This window comes from Condylostylus longicornis, unplaced genomic scaffold (assembly GCF_029603195.1).
Source record: "Condylostylus longicornis isolate FDR11 unplaced genomic scaffold, ASM2960319v2 ptg000022l, whole genome shotgun sequence".
Classification (NCBI taxonomy): Eukaryota; Metazoa; Arthropoda; class Insecta; order Diptera; family Dolichopodidae; genus Condylostylus; species Condylostylus longicornis.
Window position 1 is genome coordinate 518,130 of NW_026577991.1, and position 17,522 is coordinate 535,651.

The 17,522-nt window shown below is 23.4% G+C and overlaps 3 protein-coding genes across 4 annotated transcripts; 2 read left to right on the top strand and 1 right to left on the bottom strand.

Moving 5' to 3' along the window:
- The first annotated feature begins 404 nt into the window (after window positions 1-404).
- On the top strand, window positions 405-1,737 carry LOC129606960 (gustatory receptor for sugar taste 64a-like). 2 transcript variants are annotated; one of them, XM_055517611.1, is made up of 5 exons: window positions 405-529; window positions 635-792; window positions 884-1,040; window positions 1,101-1,190; window positions 1,255-1,737. In XM_055517611.1, the coding sequence occupies exons 1-5, from the start codon at window positions 440-442 to the stop codon at window positions 1,345-1,347; spliced, it is 588 nt and encodes a 195-aa protein (XP_055373586.1). In that variant the 5' UTR covers window positions 405-439; the 3' UTR covers window positions 1,348-1,737. The 2 variants fall into 2 exon arrangements, with proteins under 2 accessions (XP_055373586.1, XP_055373584.1); XM_055517609.1 differs by having other exon boundaries at window positions 884-1,190.
- A 163-nt stretch (window positions 1,738-1,900) lies between these two features.
- Window positions 1,901-4,078, bottom strand: LOC129606797 (peptidyl-prolyl cis-trans isomerase D). Its single transcript, XM_055517357.1, has 5 exons — window positions 3,809-4,078; window positions 3,455-3,699; window positions 3,213-3,401; window positions 3,031-3,159; window positions 1,901-2,933 (listed from the first exon to the last, which is right to left on the bottom strand). The coding sequence occupies exons 1-5, from the start codon at window positions 3,882-3,884 to the stop codon at window positions 2,463-2,465; spliced, it is 1,110 nt and encodes a 369-aa protein (XP_055373332.1). The 5' UTR covers window positions 3,885-4,078; the 3' UTR covers window positions 1,901-2,462.
- Window positions 4,079-4,761: 683 nt separating this feature from the next.
- LOC129606796 (myotubularin-related protein 9) lies at window positions 4,762-7,357 on the top strand. Its single transcript, XM_055517355.1, has 7 exons — window positions 4,762-4,947; window positions 5,092-5,389; window positions 5,445-5,890; window positions 5,967-6,195; window positions 6,268-6,680; window positions 6,805-6,902; window positions 6,958-7,357. The coding sequence occupies exons 1-7, from the start codon at window positions 4,851-4,853 to the stop codon at window positions 7,027-7,029; spliced, it is 1,653 nt and encodes a 550-aa protein (XP_055373330.1). The 5' UTR covers window positions 4,762-4,850; the 3' UTR covers window positions 7,030-7,357.
- The last annotated feature ends 10,165 nt before the right edge of the window (window positions 7,358-17,522 follow it).

Consider the following 17,522-nt stretch of genomic DNA (forward strand, 5'->3'; position numbering starts at 1 on the left):
TTAATAACCCTATAATTTTATATATTTTAATATCCATATTATATTAGAACTCGATAAAATTTTTTAAAAAAGGTACAAAATTTTATTTTGTATTTTGTATTCCTTTTATATTTTTAGAAATTATAAAAATTTTCATTTTATAATATCCAAAAATATTAATACGTATGTACATGCATTAGGGTACACTAAGATTATTTAATTTTCCCATTTAAGTTATATTACCTAAACATGCAATTTTTCCATACATAGTTCGTTTGGAAAAAAAGAAGATTACTAATACACAAAATCATTCTTCTTAATTAAAATTACATTATAAGACTGTTCCATAAACACTCATTTTATAACTATCTAAAACCCCGAACTGAAAATTTGAATGTAGGTAATACTAACAACATTTTTTTAGATATGCAGCTTTATAAGTACAGTAATATGGAATTTTATGGATATGTTTATAATTTTAGTAAGCATTGGAATAAATTTTCGTTTTCAACAATTGAATAAGTATCTTCAGAAAACAATTGAAACCATTGTAAGATTTTTTAATACCAAATATGCTTTTTAACAATATTCTGTTTTACATTATACAGTATTGTTTACATAATATGTATGTATGTTCTTTCAAAAATTATTACAGGAAGTCCAGGACGACATATTTTTTGAAAAAGTACGCTTGGATTTTATTCAATTATGCGATCTTTTAAAGTATATTGATGATGAATTGTCTTTTATAATACTGCTGTCTTGCTTTAATAATCTTTATTTTATATGCTATCAGCTCATGAATGTTTTCAAGTAATTTTCTTTTGTTTAAATTAAAATAAATTGTGCCATAAATCGAATCTAAAGAAAAATATATATGTAATTAAAGTAATAATTATTTCAGAACTCTTCGATATACTGTAAATTATATCTATTATTGGTATTCAACCCTATACCTCCTAGGAAGAACAATATTTCTGTTTATAGTGGCAGCCAATATTTATGAATCATCTAGAGTCCCATATGAACTATTTCAACTGATCCAAAAAACTAGCTATGAGGTTACAGATAATTATTATGAGCGTTATACAAAAAAATTTGTATTTTTATTATATTTTAAGATTGATCGATTTTGTCATCAAATAAAATATGAAATGATTGCACTTTCTGGGATGGGATTTTTTTATTTTACTAGAAAACTATTACTCTCCGTAATAAATCAACCATTACTTATTTACCATTACAGGTTTATAACTAAATACTTAAATATTTTAGATGCTTGGTACTATTGTGACATTTGAATTGGTAATGATACAATTTCAATGGAGTAGTAATGAAAAAGGTGAACTTCCACCGCTATGTCAATAAATTATTAATATACATATAAATAAATTATTTTAGAATAGCTGTTAAGCTATTTTGAACTGTTAAATAAATAAAATACTAACTGTTAAATAGTTTAATTTATACAAGAGATTGTATTTAACATTAATATAATAAGTTAAGAAACTTTTAATTGTTTTAATTACTTTATTATAAACGTTTTGATTACTATAATTGAACTCAAAATGTATTTCTAAAAATTAATGTGGCAAAATTGAGTACATTTCATAAATTAAAAATAAAGCGTTTTGCTTAAATATTACACATTTTACTAATTTTTTAAAAATTAACAATATTTTTTATAAACTTAGTTTAAATTTTTTTTTATTTTAACAAATTAACAAAATTAAAGTACATAGATATTATGTATATTATAATTCAACCAGCTTAAGAAATACTTATTCATAATATTTGAAAGAATACAACATACGATGTTAAAATTAAATAATAAAAAAAATTAAGTGTTCATAAAAAATCTAATTAAAAAAAATATGTATATATATATATATATATATATATATATAGTAAAAGAGCGAATTGTATAGAAAAGATGTGTAAAAATATAAATTTGTATTTTGAATAAATATATATACATATATGTACTTTTGAATTTAAAACTTAAAAGAAAATAGCTGAACTATTTGTTAAAAACTTTTTATCAATAATTAGAGTATTATATACATATATGCATGATTATTATTTTAAATCCAATTTTTCAAATTCAATTTCTATTTGAATTTCAAAACACAAATTGAAGACATTGGTTTTTGATGTAATTTGTAGATCACCGGCACAAGCTGGTAGATTCAAGGTTAATGCAACAAATTTGTTATTTGTATAATTACAACTTTTTGTTTTTGTTAAAACGAATTCAATTACACATACATACATATGTGTTAAAGAATATTAAAAAATTTTTGTTTGACTGAGGTACAATATGTTAAATAGTAACATTATTTTTTAAATACAACACCTAATTATATTAAACAAGTTGTTCTAAAAACTTATTGTTATTTATAAATTAATCAATTTATGAGCTCTTATTATAAAAATTACCGAAGTTAGAAAAATTTCTCAACGAAATATTTCTTGATACATATCTATTTAAAAAGATTTTTCAACGCCATCTTTTGAGTACTGTTGTACTCCATTAAAAGTTTTTTTGCCTTGTTAAATTCATTCAGTATAGTCTCATTTTCGCGCACTAATTTATTGGCTTCTTTTAAGTCTTCTATGGCTTCTTCGTAATTCCTCAAGTGTATATTTGCTTGGCCCCTCCTGAAGTAAGCTTTGCTATTAGTTGGATCTATTTTTAATGTTTCAGTGGCTAAACTTTTCGCTAAAGCGTATTCTCCTAGTTTTAATTGTGTTGCAGCCATATTAGCACAGTTGATGGAATTAAATAATTGGAAATCATTTGTATTTATTTTGTGACGTTTTCGATTCAGAAAATAGTTATGATATCTTTGTGTCTTTTTGTATTTACGATAAGCTTCTCCAAATTTTTTCCTTGCAAAAAAATAATTGCCAGACTTTCGAATTCCAGTTAATATATTCATCATTTCTCGTTCCTGAAAAGTTCAAATTTTTACATACGTATACAAATAATTAAATACATGATGTAATTTATTTAAAAGAAAAATTTATTTATTAAAATATTATTCTTACACTATATTCGTCATCGATTTTATCCCAATCACTGGGAAAAGGAGGCAAAGTGTCAGCGGTCTCATCTTTATCATAAAAACCCCAATCTTCCTCGTTATTTAATTGACCACAATCTTCTATAACAATATCCTATAGATTTATTATTTAAAAATATTATTTGATTGCTAGCTTTACAAAAAAACCTTAAGAACTCTTCCCTCGTCGGTAGCGTACTCCTCCATTTCGTTTAATATTCCAAATCCCCTTAACACATGGCCAATTACAACATTTGTGCCATTCAAGTGAGAGCAATCAACAGAGGTGATAAAAAATTGCGAATTATTTGTATTTGGTTTGCCATAATTTGCCATGCTTACCACCCCTTCTGTGTGCTAAAATTAATTAAAATTAATTATTGAGTTTCATTAATCAAATATATTTCTACAGGCAAAAAGAAGTTTTCATCATTAAAAATAGGGCCATAAATGCTTTCTCCACAGGAGCCATCGTTCTTTACAATATCACCGCCTTGTGCCATAAAAACTCTTTGAACTCTGTGAAATTTTGTGCCTTTATAATGCAATGGCTTGCCCAGCTGTCCAATACCTTTTTCACCAGTACATAAGGCTCTAAAATTTTCTGCACTAATTGGAACAACATCTTTTCTCAATTCTATTATCATCCTGCCAACTACAAAAAAAGACATGTTATTTTGGTATTAAAGATAATTACTTATTTGTTTTAATTTTTAACTTTATTATCAAATGCAACCTTTTCAAAATCATTCAATTATTTTTACCTCGCTCACTTCCAATTTTGATATCCAAATACACCAGCGGATTCTCTTTTTTTTCAGGAAACTGTATTGACGACATTCTGCAATTTTTTAATAGAGAACAAGATGAATATGCCTCGATATAATAATGTCGAGTATATGATAATATAATTATGTATATTAATATTATAAAAATGCTATATTTTTTTTATTATTTAAAATATATTGTAGTCTTTAAATTAAAACACAACTAAACATCAAATACAAAAATGCAAAGCAAAACAAAATTATACATTAAATGTCAGCAGAAAGAGAAGCAAAGCAACGTCTTATCAAATTAACAACAATAAAAAAAAGTTGATTTAGAGGTGGGAACCATCGACTAAAACTATTAAATCATTCGATAGTAATTGTCAAATTAATTTAAAAGAAAACTATTTTAACCATTTAAAAACTGCTGCCCAAAATACTTTTGAATTCAGGTCAATCAAAAAATCTTGCTTACTTGAATTATAATTTTCGTGTTTTCGTAGCAAATTTTTAAATTTTTGTGTGAAGATTGTGATTCGTTAATTAATCTTAGATTTAATCTTAGGAGGCTCAATCTATAATTCACTACGATATCAGTCACGATAAGCTGATTTTTTTTTTAATATTTAAAATTTTTCTGTCAAAGTCTGGCTCATTAGATTTTATCGTAGATTAAATCATAGATTTAGCCTGGTGTGTAATGGGCACCTTAGACTTTGTCGAATATTTAAACCAAATATTTAAACAGTACCTAAGAGGTACCTAGATTTAACTTCCGTTCATAATTGTACATACATATGTATATAAAAATAGATTTAAAAAAAAATACTAGCAAAATTTTACTGCAAATTAATTCAAACAAACTACAGCACTGTAAGGAAAAGAACAAAAATTGTTACAAGTTTTATGTCAAAAATATAAAATGTCATTTTGAAATGTTATCACAATCAGTTTTTTTCATTCTTTTGTTTTACAATGGAGCTGAGCTAAACTAATTATAATTTTTTTAGTTTTATTTTTTCTTTTTTAGTTAATAATGGAATTTGTAGAACTGATTTCAACACCAAAATTAGATGGAGTATTTCTACATGACCACACACATGTTACTATTGAAGGAACTTTAGTTATTACAGGTAAATTGGCAATTTAATAAATATATACAGGTGGTTAAAATAAGTATGTATGTGCATGTTATACCTTGTTCTTTTTCTTCATTGCTAACAGTTGGAAAAAATCAATTTGTTATTTAAATTTTGGTTTATTACATCTTTTTCTAGGACATCATCTTATTCTTAGCTCTCGTCAAGAAAACACTCAAGAATTATGGTTACTGCACAAAAATATCGATTGTGTCGAGAGAAAACCATTTATGATAAACAATACAGTAATGGGAGGTGTTCTGACGTTGAAATGTAAAGATTTACGAGTTATCTCACTAGAAATAAAATATTCTAAAGAATTTTTTAATGTGGCAAATTCACTAGAACAACTATCAAAAATCAGCCTAGAATCTGAATACCCTTTCTTTTATAGACCAATGTATACAATCCTGGAAGATGGTTATCTAATGTTTAGGTGCTATTAATTGTTTAGTTCAATTTAATAATTTTAATAATTATGGTTTTTCTAGTCCCGAAATAGAGTTTTCAAAACTTATAGCAACTGATGAATGGAGAGTTTCAAATGTAAACAAAGATTACAAAGTTTGTTCTACATACGGTGCTACAGTTGTCGTGCCGAAAACCATAACAGATGATCAAATTATACAATCAGCCAGTTTTCGTGATGGAGGCCGGTTTCCAATATTAAGTTATCGTCATGAAAATGGTGCGACATTACTTAGAAGTTCTCAACCAGCTCAACATGGGGGCCTTAAAAGATGTAGAGCTGATGAAGCAATTTTAAATACAGTACTAGGAAATAGTAAGAAGGGATTTATTGTTGATACATGGGGTAAAGGCAAATCTAATACTGAAACTGATCAACATTATCCTCAATGGAAGAAAGTTAATCGTGCAATCGGAAACGTTTCAACCCCTTCATCCATTTTAGATAGTTTTTCCAAATTAGTTGAAGGTAATTAGTAAAGTTCGAGCCAATGCCTTCTTAAACTGTTTAATTTATTAAATAAATCAATAAAAATTGTTTTTAGCTTGTAGTGATATCCATTGTTCGTCCGATAAGTGGCTCTCTAGACTAGAAAATTCTGGTTGGCTTAGTTTAGTATTAAATTCCTTAAATGCTGCCTGTGTCGTTGCTCAATGTTTAGATCAAGAAGGTTCCCCTGTATTGGTTCATGGTTTAAAAGGGGTCGATTCGGCTCTTATAGTAACATCTTTAGTACAAATCATATTAAATCCTGATTGCAGAACTTTAAGAGGGTAATAATAAAAAACATATATGAATATATGACACAGAGATTAATTAAAATATTTGAATATTTGTACTTTCAGTCTTCAAGCTTTAATAGAACGGGAATGGGTTCAAGGTGGGCACCCGTTTACAACGAGACACAAATATTCCTGTTACACTGCAACACAAAATCGTCCAAAATCGGCTGGTGCAAGTTTTATATTATTTTTGGATTGCATCTATCAACTGTTTTGTCAATTTCCTTGTAGTTTTGAATTCAATACGAGTCTATTAATTTTACTTTTTGAACATAGCTATTTTAGTCAATATGGTACTTTTTTAATGGATTCGGAAAAAGAAAGAGTAGATTTAAATATTCAAAAACGCACAACCAGTTTATGGTCATACTTAAATCGTCCGGATATATTAAAAACCCATTTAAATCCTACGTATGAACCAAATCCAAATGTAATATGGCCTTCAGTTGCACCAATAAGTTTTGAATTATGGAGTGGTACGTATATAAAAAATAAAAATCAGATGAATTTAATTATATAAGAGTTTGCAATATAACGACACTTTTATATTGTAACATCGTAGTATTTGAATGTACACTTACATATTTATTTTTGCTTTAGATTTGTATTTACGATGGGTAATTGATCAAAATAATGCCAACAATACAAACGGTCAAATATTACAGATTATTAGTACTGAAAAAGAGCTCAAAGCAAAGGTAACTTGCATAAATTTGTTTTCCTAATAAAGATGAAAAACAATTTCATTTGAAGGTACAAAAATTAAGGAAACAGGCAATTGATTTGAATCGCGAAGTCTGCAATCTTATAACGAATCATACTTAATTAGTCACAATTAAATATTAAAATAAGTAATAATAGTTAGTATTTTTAAAAATAACAAAGTTGATTAAATTTCCTTTTTTGTAACTCCAAAATTAAAAGATAAATAAAAATAATACAAAAAAAAACATTTTTATGACGCATTTAAAATAAAAATATTAATAATTTAGTATAGGTGATAACAAAAATCAATACTTATTAAAATACATAAACTCCGTATGAATGTAAAATTTAAACATTAAATTATAACAAAGGATTCTGTTATTGAAATAAAAAGTAATTTAAAGTTGAAACAAACATACATACATACATAAATAAAAATTGTGATTTTATTAATTTTATTATACGAATAAAGCTTACATTTAAGATAAATAAAGCAAATGCATGTTATGAAAAAAATTTTTGAAATGAAAATTAAATTACTAAAGAAATTTAGTCAATTTTTTTTTATAAGAAATTATTCTAAAAAAATAGGAAAAATTTTTTTTAGAATAAAATTCAAATCAATTATGTATAAAAGAATCTCAAAACTTTTCAATCGTTTACATCCATTCAAAATATTCAATCTTTAATTAATTTTAATCAAAAAGTTTATGTTACAATTTGAAACAATATATGTATAAATCTGTTCAGAAGCCTTGCATAGGCCAAAAATATAATATGTTAATATAAAAAAATATATTTAAAAGAGAAATAAATTGTAAGATACCATTTTCTATTTAAAAGCTAATTTTAAGTAAAGCTATATTAAATGAAACACATTTTTATGCCTTATAATTGAAGGATTTTAGTCCAGAAACATCGTTTAAAAAATTTAAAACCGTTGCCAATATTAAACCCAACCAAAATTTCCAACGAATTCAAATCGAAACTTTCTTCAAATATTTAATTAGATGATTTATCTAATTACGAATTAATAAATGTTATGGAATCTAATCCTTCAAATAAATTACATACATGTATTTATAATTTTAAGAAAGTTTTGTTTTCAATCTAATTTTAAACATAATTAAATCAAAATCTAGTCGCTTTAACGACGTTATATTAGTAGAATTTAATCAATTTTATAGGAATAAGCTGGATTTTCATTAAAGTTAATCAAATACATATTGATCTATAATCCGTCTAATATCTATTTTATGAATCTAATCAATAAAAAATTTTAAATTTTATAAACTCATAAAATATTTGTTTAAATATACCGTCATATAATGGTGTTAAATCCGAGAATCGGACCACTAAGTAATCCTAACATTTATCGTAAAATGATGAATATCATTACTGAAAACAAAAAACGAGTAACTTACAAAAGATTTGTGTCTACAATACAAAATGTATATTTAAATTTTTACGATAAATATCGCTATGACTCAGTGATTCGTTTCTCAGAATAAAAACAATCGCGCTAATTCCTCGAGATATGACATTTTAGGTAGCCAAAATTTATGTCGTAGGTCAAATTGTTGCAGAAAAAAAAAGTATATGAAAACAAAAAAAGCTTTTTAATCTATATTAATTAAAAAATAAACAAAAACTGGATAGGTATAAAATCGATAATATATAAAAAATATAATAAAGAAAAAAAGTTATATAATTTTCTAACATTTACCAATTCATTAAGAATATATGGAGTGTTTTCAAATTGCAATTACAAGTATATAAGAATATAAGTAGGAAAATGTTCATTAAAAATTGTTCCATATTTTAAATGACTTCTTCAATAAGTTTTTCTTTAAAGTTGTCTTATGTAAAATAGCTTTTTAGTAGATTTATGTTTTAAGTCAATAAATAGTAAAACTGCAGCAAAATTTTTCAATGTCGTAACCCGAAATTTATACTCTAAATCGAAAATAATATCGTGTCGTATTTCGAGGAACCAGTGTATTTTAACCTACTAATACTGATTATAATAACTTTAATGATCATTTTGCTTTTTTCATTTCTTAATTCGCCATATTTGAAATTCTAATATCCAATTATAATATAACATTATAAGAGTATTAAAATGGGGTTATTCTAATGAACGATACATTTTCGCTATATTTCGCTGTATTATCCTATCACAAAAGAAAGTTATTAATTGAATATTTAATTAAATTATTGAATATTTAACGTAACTAAAAAATGCTCTCAAACATTGTAATGATATCCTATCAGAATACAAAAAAATTTTTCAATTTATATCTGAAAAACAACTAAAGAAGTTCTTAGAATAAACCTAGTTAACAATTAGAACATTATAATAACGCAGTATTAATTTTATAATATTCTCAATAAAAATATTGATAACAGCAGTATTAAAATACTTATATAATATAATAATTTTATAAAGAAAATAACTTTAAAATATAAAATATAAATTGTATAAGAGTAAAAACCCAAAAAATTACTTTATGTAACATTGAATGTTATAAGATTTATAAAACAGATATGAATGGCTAAAAATTACTTTAAAAAAAAAAATATTAAAAAAAAAACAATAAAATCTATTCTAACCTATTCATACGAAAAAATAAAAAAATTTATCGAAACTTTTAGACAGTGTTTTTTTATTATTTTTTATATACATAATATTGATCACAATCAAAAAGGATAATCAATGGATGATTATTAGTGTTTGTTTTTTAGCTTAAAAAAAAATTACAATTATTTTACACGCTAGCTTAAAAATTCTAATTGAGAAAAAAATTATGTAATTGAAATCAATTGAACATTATTCAGTATAATAAGAAATCGCAGTTAATTGTTGTCAACTAGACAAAAATTTGTTGATTGCCCAGATAAATTGGTTCTAAATTAGTTTGATGTTTTCTATGCGAAAACACAGTTTGAAAGCAACAGAGCTCTAAAAAATGAAATTGTACTTGCCTGTTCCAGTTGGTCCAACCAGCGAAACTACGACCTCCCTATAGTATCTTGTTAAGCTAACTCTTAAAATGTTTTGGAAAAATAAACAACATGAATGTTTTTACTATTTTGTTTTATTTTTAAATGTCTTCTTTTTTTTTGCATTTATGAATATTTATTTCTTTTTTTAGAAAATAAAAAATAAAGGTAATAAAATTACAGTACAAAAAATATATGCATTTATGAATAATACATATTATGTATATTTAATTTAATTATATTAAAATTTAGTTATTCGATTTTGTTTTTATATAGTTAAATATAATATATGTATGTTTACAAAACTTATACAAAATAAAACAAAAACACATTCTCGATTAACTTTTTTAAATGAAAATTACAATATATACAAAGACACTATTAACAAGTTTTGCACATGAAAAAAAAAGATTTGATATTATTTTTAATTTTAAATACCTACAATTAATTTTATTAAAATAAAATTTTACATTATATTTTTCAATTTAAAAGTTTTAAAGATTTTTAATTTAATTTGTTTAAGTTTTTTAATAATTTTTTTTTTTTGTTTTATTATATAAATGATATGAAATTTTATATTTTAATATTAAAAAGTTTAAAATTAATTTAAAATTTAATATTTTATGTTTTAATATTAATGTAAGTTTTATATTGCAAAGAAACAGCTACGAAATCAAATATGTCAACAATTAAAATGCTTTGACAACATTTCTGAAAAGTTTCTTACTATCGTTATTGCTTCAATCAGCTTTTAACGTATCTATTTCAATAATTTCACTTATTGAAATGTTCAAATGATTAAGAAAAGTAAAAAAATATAACTGTAAGAAATGTGGATTAACAAAAGACAAAAACTCAATTTTCCAAAATTTTGTATATATTTATAGTTAAAATAGAATCTAAATTATATTTAATTGAAACAGAAAAATAAAAGCATGAGAAACAAATCAATAAATCAAAAATATTACAAAATTAAGTTATTGAGTTCAATATGAACTGAATGATTTCCAATGACTACATTATGTTAGATTTAAATGAGATTATGATTTCGTTTTCAATTGCAATTATCATCTTAAAAGGCGCAAGTGAATATTTTTAACAATTATAATAATTATTAGAGTAAATTATAAAAATTTTGAACAATATTCAACAAGAAATATAATATGAATAATTACTACAAGAAGTAATTTTACAAAACGTAATCAAATAAACACTTTTTTTTAAAAGCTAATGAAAATCAATATATGTATACAACATTAATAATTGAAAATGCGATAAGATTTTTTAGCACTATCACTATAAAATTTCGTTATTATTAAGTCAACATATTAAAAAATATGTAATTTTTCAAGAATGTTTTTTAATTTAAAAATCAAATACCCTATATAGTGTAATATATACCAACAATATATAATTTAATGACATTTCTAATATTTGATAAAAAAAAGGATTGTAAAAATTTTAACTATAGTATTTTAAAGGAAAAAAAAAAATATCATAAATAGAGAAAATTATTTAAACAATTTGATTTATTACGAACAAAATATACAGATATTTCCCTCAGAATTTTTTTTTTAAAGTCAATGTTTCAGAAATGCACCTATTTTCTGTGTGACGAATCATTGAAGTGATAGGATAATAAGAAATTTTGTCATATTCAAAAGAAAATGGTTTTTGAATTTGAAATATTGTACTGAAATCCTCAATATTATTATATAATATCTCATCATCTCAAGCGATACGTCTAACAGAAAATCGGAGACTTCAGTTAAATATCTTTTATCATATATTTAACAAAAAATAATATAAACAAAACTTTTCTTTCACCATTATGCTAAAAATTGCACAACACGAATTAGAAATAAAGTTATTTGGAAGAAGTTACTAATAATTCTTTTTATACAAAAACTTGTTAAAATATTTTAAATTTTATTTTATTAATAAATATTTTTTCTTAAAAATTTTATTATAAATTAATTTTATAATAATAAAATTTCTAAAACTCATATACATACATACACATTATTTATAAAAATTTTATTTTAAAATATTGCTATGTTTGATTCACTTGTACCTTTTAATTTAATGCTACAAACAATACCTACATACATACATATTTAAAGCAAAACAAAGATTTTATTTTAAACATTATATTTGTTCTAAAGCCTTTAGTATAAATAAAATGAATTTATTTCATTTTCTTTGTTACTAAAATTAAGCTTATATAACTACATACTTTTTAATTTTCTTTTTTTTTGTTTTTTTTTTTTTTAATTGGTTTTTTGGAAGCGAAACGAAGTTATTTAAATTAAACATAAATATTTGTACTCAACAAAATATATTTAAAGGTATATGAATATATGTATATAAAAAAACTATTTTAAACAAAATAAAGTATTTTTTTGTAATTTTCATAAGACATTTTAAAAACAAAAAAATTCTTTATCCTCATTTTATGCTTTTTTATTTTCTTAATTATTAGGTTGCTTAAGATATAATTATTTTTTATAAACTTTTAACATATCTAAAATCTAATATAATTATTTCTTTTAGAGACGTTATACATTTTAATTTTATATCTTCAAAATTTGTAGAACTTAATAATAATAACGAATTTGAAATTTAGTTCTTCTAGCACATATTTGTATTTTATATATTTTGTGTTCTTAAAAACTAAATTATTTACAAATAGATTTACATATATTTTCATTCATTAAAACTTATTTCATAATATCTAATTTAGATTGAAAGAATTTTAATTTTATACTTTTTTAGTTATAAATTTTAAGTTTAGTTTTTTTTTTATTGCTAAAGGTATAAAAAAAGAATGTTTTAATTTTATAATAGAACACAATAAAAAAATATATATTTTAGTAAATACAAGTTAAACGGAATCACTATTAAATGTTAATAGAGTTTATATAATTAAAATTATTACAATAAAACATAAAAAAAAAATAAATTTATACATTCATAAACGATGGGATTTTGTTTTTAAATTATTTATTTATTAATTTTTTTTTCATCAATTTTTTGTTATTTATTTTTTTCCTAATATTCGAGAAAAATCTAATTTGGTTAAGTATTTTATTTGATGAAATTCACATAATAATTATGTAAAAAAAAGGCTTTATAATTGTACGAAAATATTTTAAATTATTCACTTTTTCTAAATTTTTGAATTTTACTAAATAAACAATTATTAAGGTTTGATATTTATTTTTAGCTTCATATAGATTCGATATATTTAATGTATGTATTGTTTATGAAGTTTTTAAACATAATCAGTACGTTAAAAATCGTCTAATTTATTTAAAATTTAATTGTTTTTTTTTCTAATATATAATTGTTTTTTTTTTTTTATTTAATTTTTATTGGACAAATTACATTCATTTTTATAATTTTAAAATTATGTGAATATTCAGTTTTAGCTTTGTGTATAAAATTTGGTGCAATATTTTTAGTAATTGGTGTGATATTTTAATTAATTCATTTTATGTTTTTTTTCTCCCTTTTTTTATTACTTGAGAAAGTTAAAAATATATTTTAATAATTTTTCTATATTTACTCCACTATTATGAATAAGATACATATATGAAATTATAAAAATACTTTTTTTTCTGTAAAATTCAAAAACCACTATTCTTACATTTATTATTATATTATATTGTTGTTATTTTATTATTATCTAATTAAGATATGCCTTAAAAATAAAGTCTCTTTAGTTAAGTAATAATAAATACAATAAATATGCATGAAAAAAATTAAATAAATTAAGCAAAATAGCAATAATTATATCAGATAATAAAATTGTCCAAATTATACAAGAATTTTTAACTTTTACTTTTTTTTCAAATTTAAGTATATAATTTTATTATTTGTAATTATTTTAACAAAAAAAAGTTTTTAGTTTATGTAGTTCAATTCACATCCTATGGTGATTTAATAACAAAAAAAATTTCTTATATATTTTTACATTAAGACAACTTTATTTTTCATTTTTTTATTTAATTAGTAAAGTGAACATAGCGTAATTCATGAAAATATTACTTTTAATTTTATTATTATATGTAAATCAAAAAAATTAATTTCCAAATACTTTGAGTTTACAAATTAATTTTTTGAGTTTTAAACTGTAATTTATTAAAATATTTCATATTTTGTAAAAAATGTACAATTGCTTTAAATTTGATATAATTTATGTTTATGAATTTAAATGTGTATACGATATAATATGATTTTGAATTTTGAGTATACTCAACAATTCATTATTTGAATATAGAAAAGTTAAGGAAATAGACAAATGATCATGGAAATGATTAAATTTATAAAAATGATCGAATCAAATTTGCGATTTTGTTTGTCTTAACGAAATAATAATGTAAATTTGATTTGTTTATAAAAAAAATATGTTAAAATGTTCAAATTATGTATAACAACAAAGAATTAATCACTATAAATTCCTCTTTCAGTTTAAAATTTGCCTATTTTTCAATAAAGAACAAAGAAAAAATACTAAATATTACAATTCTTTCAATTAAGCGTCATTATTTTTTTCAATTAGTATTAGCACCAGCATATGTAGTATTATTTAGCGAAATGTTATCCAGTTACGACATTAATTTTTTTTATTGTTTCCATATAATCACAGTGATAAATAATTTATATTGACTGCATACTATATGACGACAGGTATGCGTACTATGCTGTAGTCATATTTTGTGCAACAAAATTATAACGAATTAAACAGAATTATCAAATAACTGAAAGAGAATAGTGATTGAACAGACCAAAAAAAAGCTAATATTCTAAGACTGAATGTTTAATTTTGTGACTGTCGCTTTTTATTTTTATTTATAAATATAAGAAAGGATGCTATATGAGTTTTTATTTTACTTTTGTTTCTTTTTGTTTTATTTCGCTATATAATATAATAAATTTTTGTATTTGTGAGATTTTAGTTTTTAAATTGAGATCCATTTAAATATTAATTTACTTAAATAATATACATATATAAATTTTATAAAAAAATTCAAATGTCAAACTGCTCATTACTTTAATAAAATTATTTAATTTATATAAGTTTTATTTTGTCTTTGGGAATTTCATTTTAGTTTTTAACAAATAAAATTTTTGAAAACCCATTGACCAAACTTATTCCTTTTAATTAAATTTTTAAAATATTGTACATACAAATGAAGATTTTTATAATAAAATAATAAAAATTTAAATAACTGGAAACTGGAAGCAATGTGCAGTACGATATTGAAATTATATAATTTTAATTGTTAAATTCTCAAGTTAGATCTAAATTAAAATTTTGAAAAATTTTTATATTTAATTTAGAATTTTCTATATTCACTTTTCAACTTTGCGAATACATTTTTAAATCTAAAAATTAATAATGATTGTCAAATTTTATAGAAAATAATTTTTAAAAGCAAAACTTCAAAACGACATTAGTTAAAAATGAATTAATATATACATATTTAACATTAATTCATTTTTTTAATAATTAGAAAGTTACACAGATGAACCTACACAGATGAAACCCCTATTGCATTTAAACGAATTATCTATTTTTAATCAAATAAATAAGAAAATAATGAGAAATAAGATGTTAAACACATACATATGTATTTTATTTTAAACTGTATCTAAATTTGTATTTTTTACAACTTTAATTAGAAAAAATAAAATTAGAAATATCTACTAAGTTAGAATAATTACTTAGAAAAAATAATTATTCTAACTCATTAGACATTAATCAAGTTTTAGAGCAAGACACTCACTAACGTTTTTTAAATCGTTATAAATAAATTTAGCTATAAAATTTTACTGCCTAAAAATGTTTCTTCAATTTCTTCTTTATTGAAAAAAAATAATTTTCTTAAATAGGGGAAAAATTATGAATTATGCGTCACTGAAAAAATAATTTTCACTTTAGATTTAAATTAAACAATATAAAAAATTTATTAACCTTTCCTAAAATTTTAAACTAAGATTAATTTTTATATTCATTAAAGTTTGAACTAGGATTCAAACTAGGTAATCATTAAGATTGTCATTCTGGTAACAAGTTATTGAAAAAATACAAAGAGAAATAAACCCTTAAATCTATTATAAATAAACTATAAAACTTTAACTAAGCAATAATAAAATCCACAAATTCTTATCTGTTTTAACTTTAATAGGATTACTATTATAATAATGTCTGAAGTAGTATTAAAGAGAAGGGTAGCCGGGCAACTCGTTTACCCAAGGAACATGACCCAAGAGAGGCAAGTGTCTCCCAGTATCCGAGTACATGGTTTAATGAAAATGCTAAGAGAAAACCAAGGGTAAATGTAAACTCCATATCTGAAGATCGATTACACCATTTAGAGCTGGAGGTACAAACCGCCATACGAAATTTGGCGTTAAGACCTAATTTGGCAGTTAGTTATTTATATTATAACTTAAAGGATATCAAAGAGGAATTGTCCTCTGATTGGAAGTCATATAAAAGAATTATCGGAACCTCTGGTGCAGAGGTAAATCCATTTGTTATGGTGGAGATTAATTTTAATACCCCATATAACTTCGTTGGTACCGAAACGACCTCCTTAAATCAGATCAAATGCAACTGCATTTACTTATTATCGATCTATCGACTTATAACCCTAACCACAGAACTCTCATCATACCGAAAATACCGCACAGCTCAACGAGTGTCCAACAGTTCCAAATGTCCCTGGAAATCTGGCAGTCATCCATGCTTCGTGTGGACATTGGCAGACCAATCCGCATTATCGAAAAATCGTTCCTACCATTGATATGTTTCTTGCCAAGTTTCCGATGAACCCATATGGGTTATTGAGAATAGGAACTCTGGGTTCACGTTACAGGGATTGTACAGCAACTATGGCTTATGATCACCTACGATCATTAACAGGCTTCAATTTGACATAGAATTGATTTGACATAGTCTTGGGCCCAGAGTGAGTCACTTGCACCCCAGTCGAGTATATGAAACTCGAGAAGAGGAAATCAACCAACAAGATTCATATTTACCATACATGATGGATTTTGTACTTCCACTCGTATTACACAGCCATCCTCTTAGGAAGTAGAAGGGCCAGAATACTATTAGATATTGACATACCGGGAAACAACATCAATGCACAATTAATGGGATAAACTCTAGGAAGGCAAGGTGCTATAGGAATAAAATTCTATAGAGAGGGAGATAATGAAGAAGACTTAAGAAGAGGGAGATAATGAAAAATCGATGATGATGAAAATGATGATGAAGATCTAGAATCAATCAGTTTAAGAGAGTTTGCAAAGGTTGAATCCACTGGAAGAGACGCAGCCATCTGGGTTCGTTGGTATAAACGAAGGAACTTAGCTCCAACAGACAAAATGAAAGATTTTTTTGATAGAATTAAAAGATCTATCGTACAAACACAAGAAGGTACAATAGGGGACCACATATCACGACTAATGTAATCTATATTTCCCCATGAAAAAAAAAATGTATTCTTATAGTATTAGTAATGAAAATGTATAATAATATAGCTAGAGGAATCTATAAATGTGCTGTATTTTCCGAAAGTGCGCACAAATAT

Coding starts and splice junctions, on each gene's coding strand:
- LOC129606960 (XM_055517609.1), top strand. CDS start 440: ATGGATATGTTTATAATTTTAGTAAGCATTGGAATAAATTTTCGTTTT. Junction 530..634: donor AGAAAACAATTGAAACCATT/GTAAGATTTTTT, acceptor AAATTATTACAG/GAAGTCCAGGACGACATATT. Junction 1,191..1,254: donor CTAGAAAACTATTACTCTCC/GTAATAAATCAA, acceptor TAAATATTTTAG/ATGCTTGGTACTATTGTGAC.
- LOC129606797 (XM_055517357.1), bottom strand. CDS start 3,884: ATGTCGTCAATACAGTTTCCTGAAAAAAAAGAGAATCCGCTGGTGTAT. Junction 3,160..3,212: donor ACGAGGGAAGAGTTCTTAAG/GTTTTTTTGTAA, acceptor ATAAATCTATAG/GATATTGTTATAGAAGATTG. Junction 2,934..3,030: donor AAATCGATGACGAATATAGT/GTAAGAATAATA, acceptor TGAACTTTTCAG/GAACGAGAAATGATGAATAT.
- LOC129606796 (XM_055517355.1), top strand. CDS start 4,851: ATGGAATTTGTAGAACTGATTTCAACACCAAAATTAGATGGAGTATTT. Junction 4,948..5,091: donor AGGAACTTTAGTTATTACAG/GTAAATTGGCAA, acceptor ATCTTTTTCTAG/GACATCATCTTATTCTTAGC. Junction 6,196..6,267: donor GATTGCAGAACTTTAAGAGG/GTAATAATAAAA, acceptor TTGTACTTTCAG/TCTTCAAGCTTTAATAGAAC.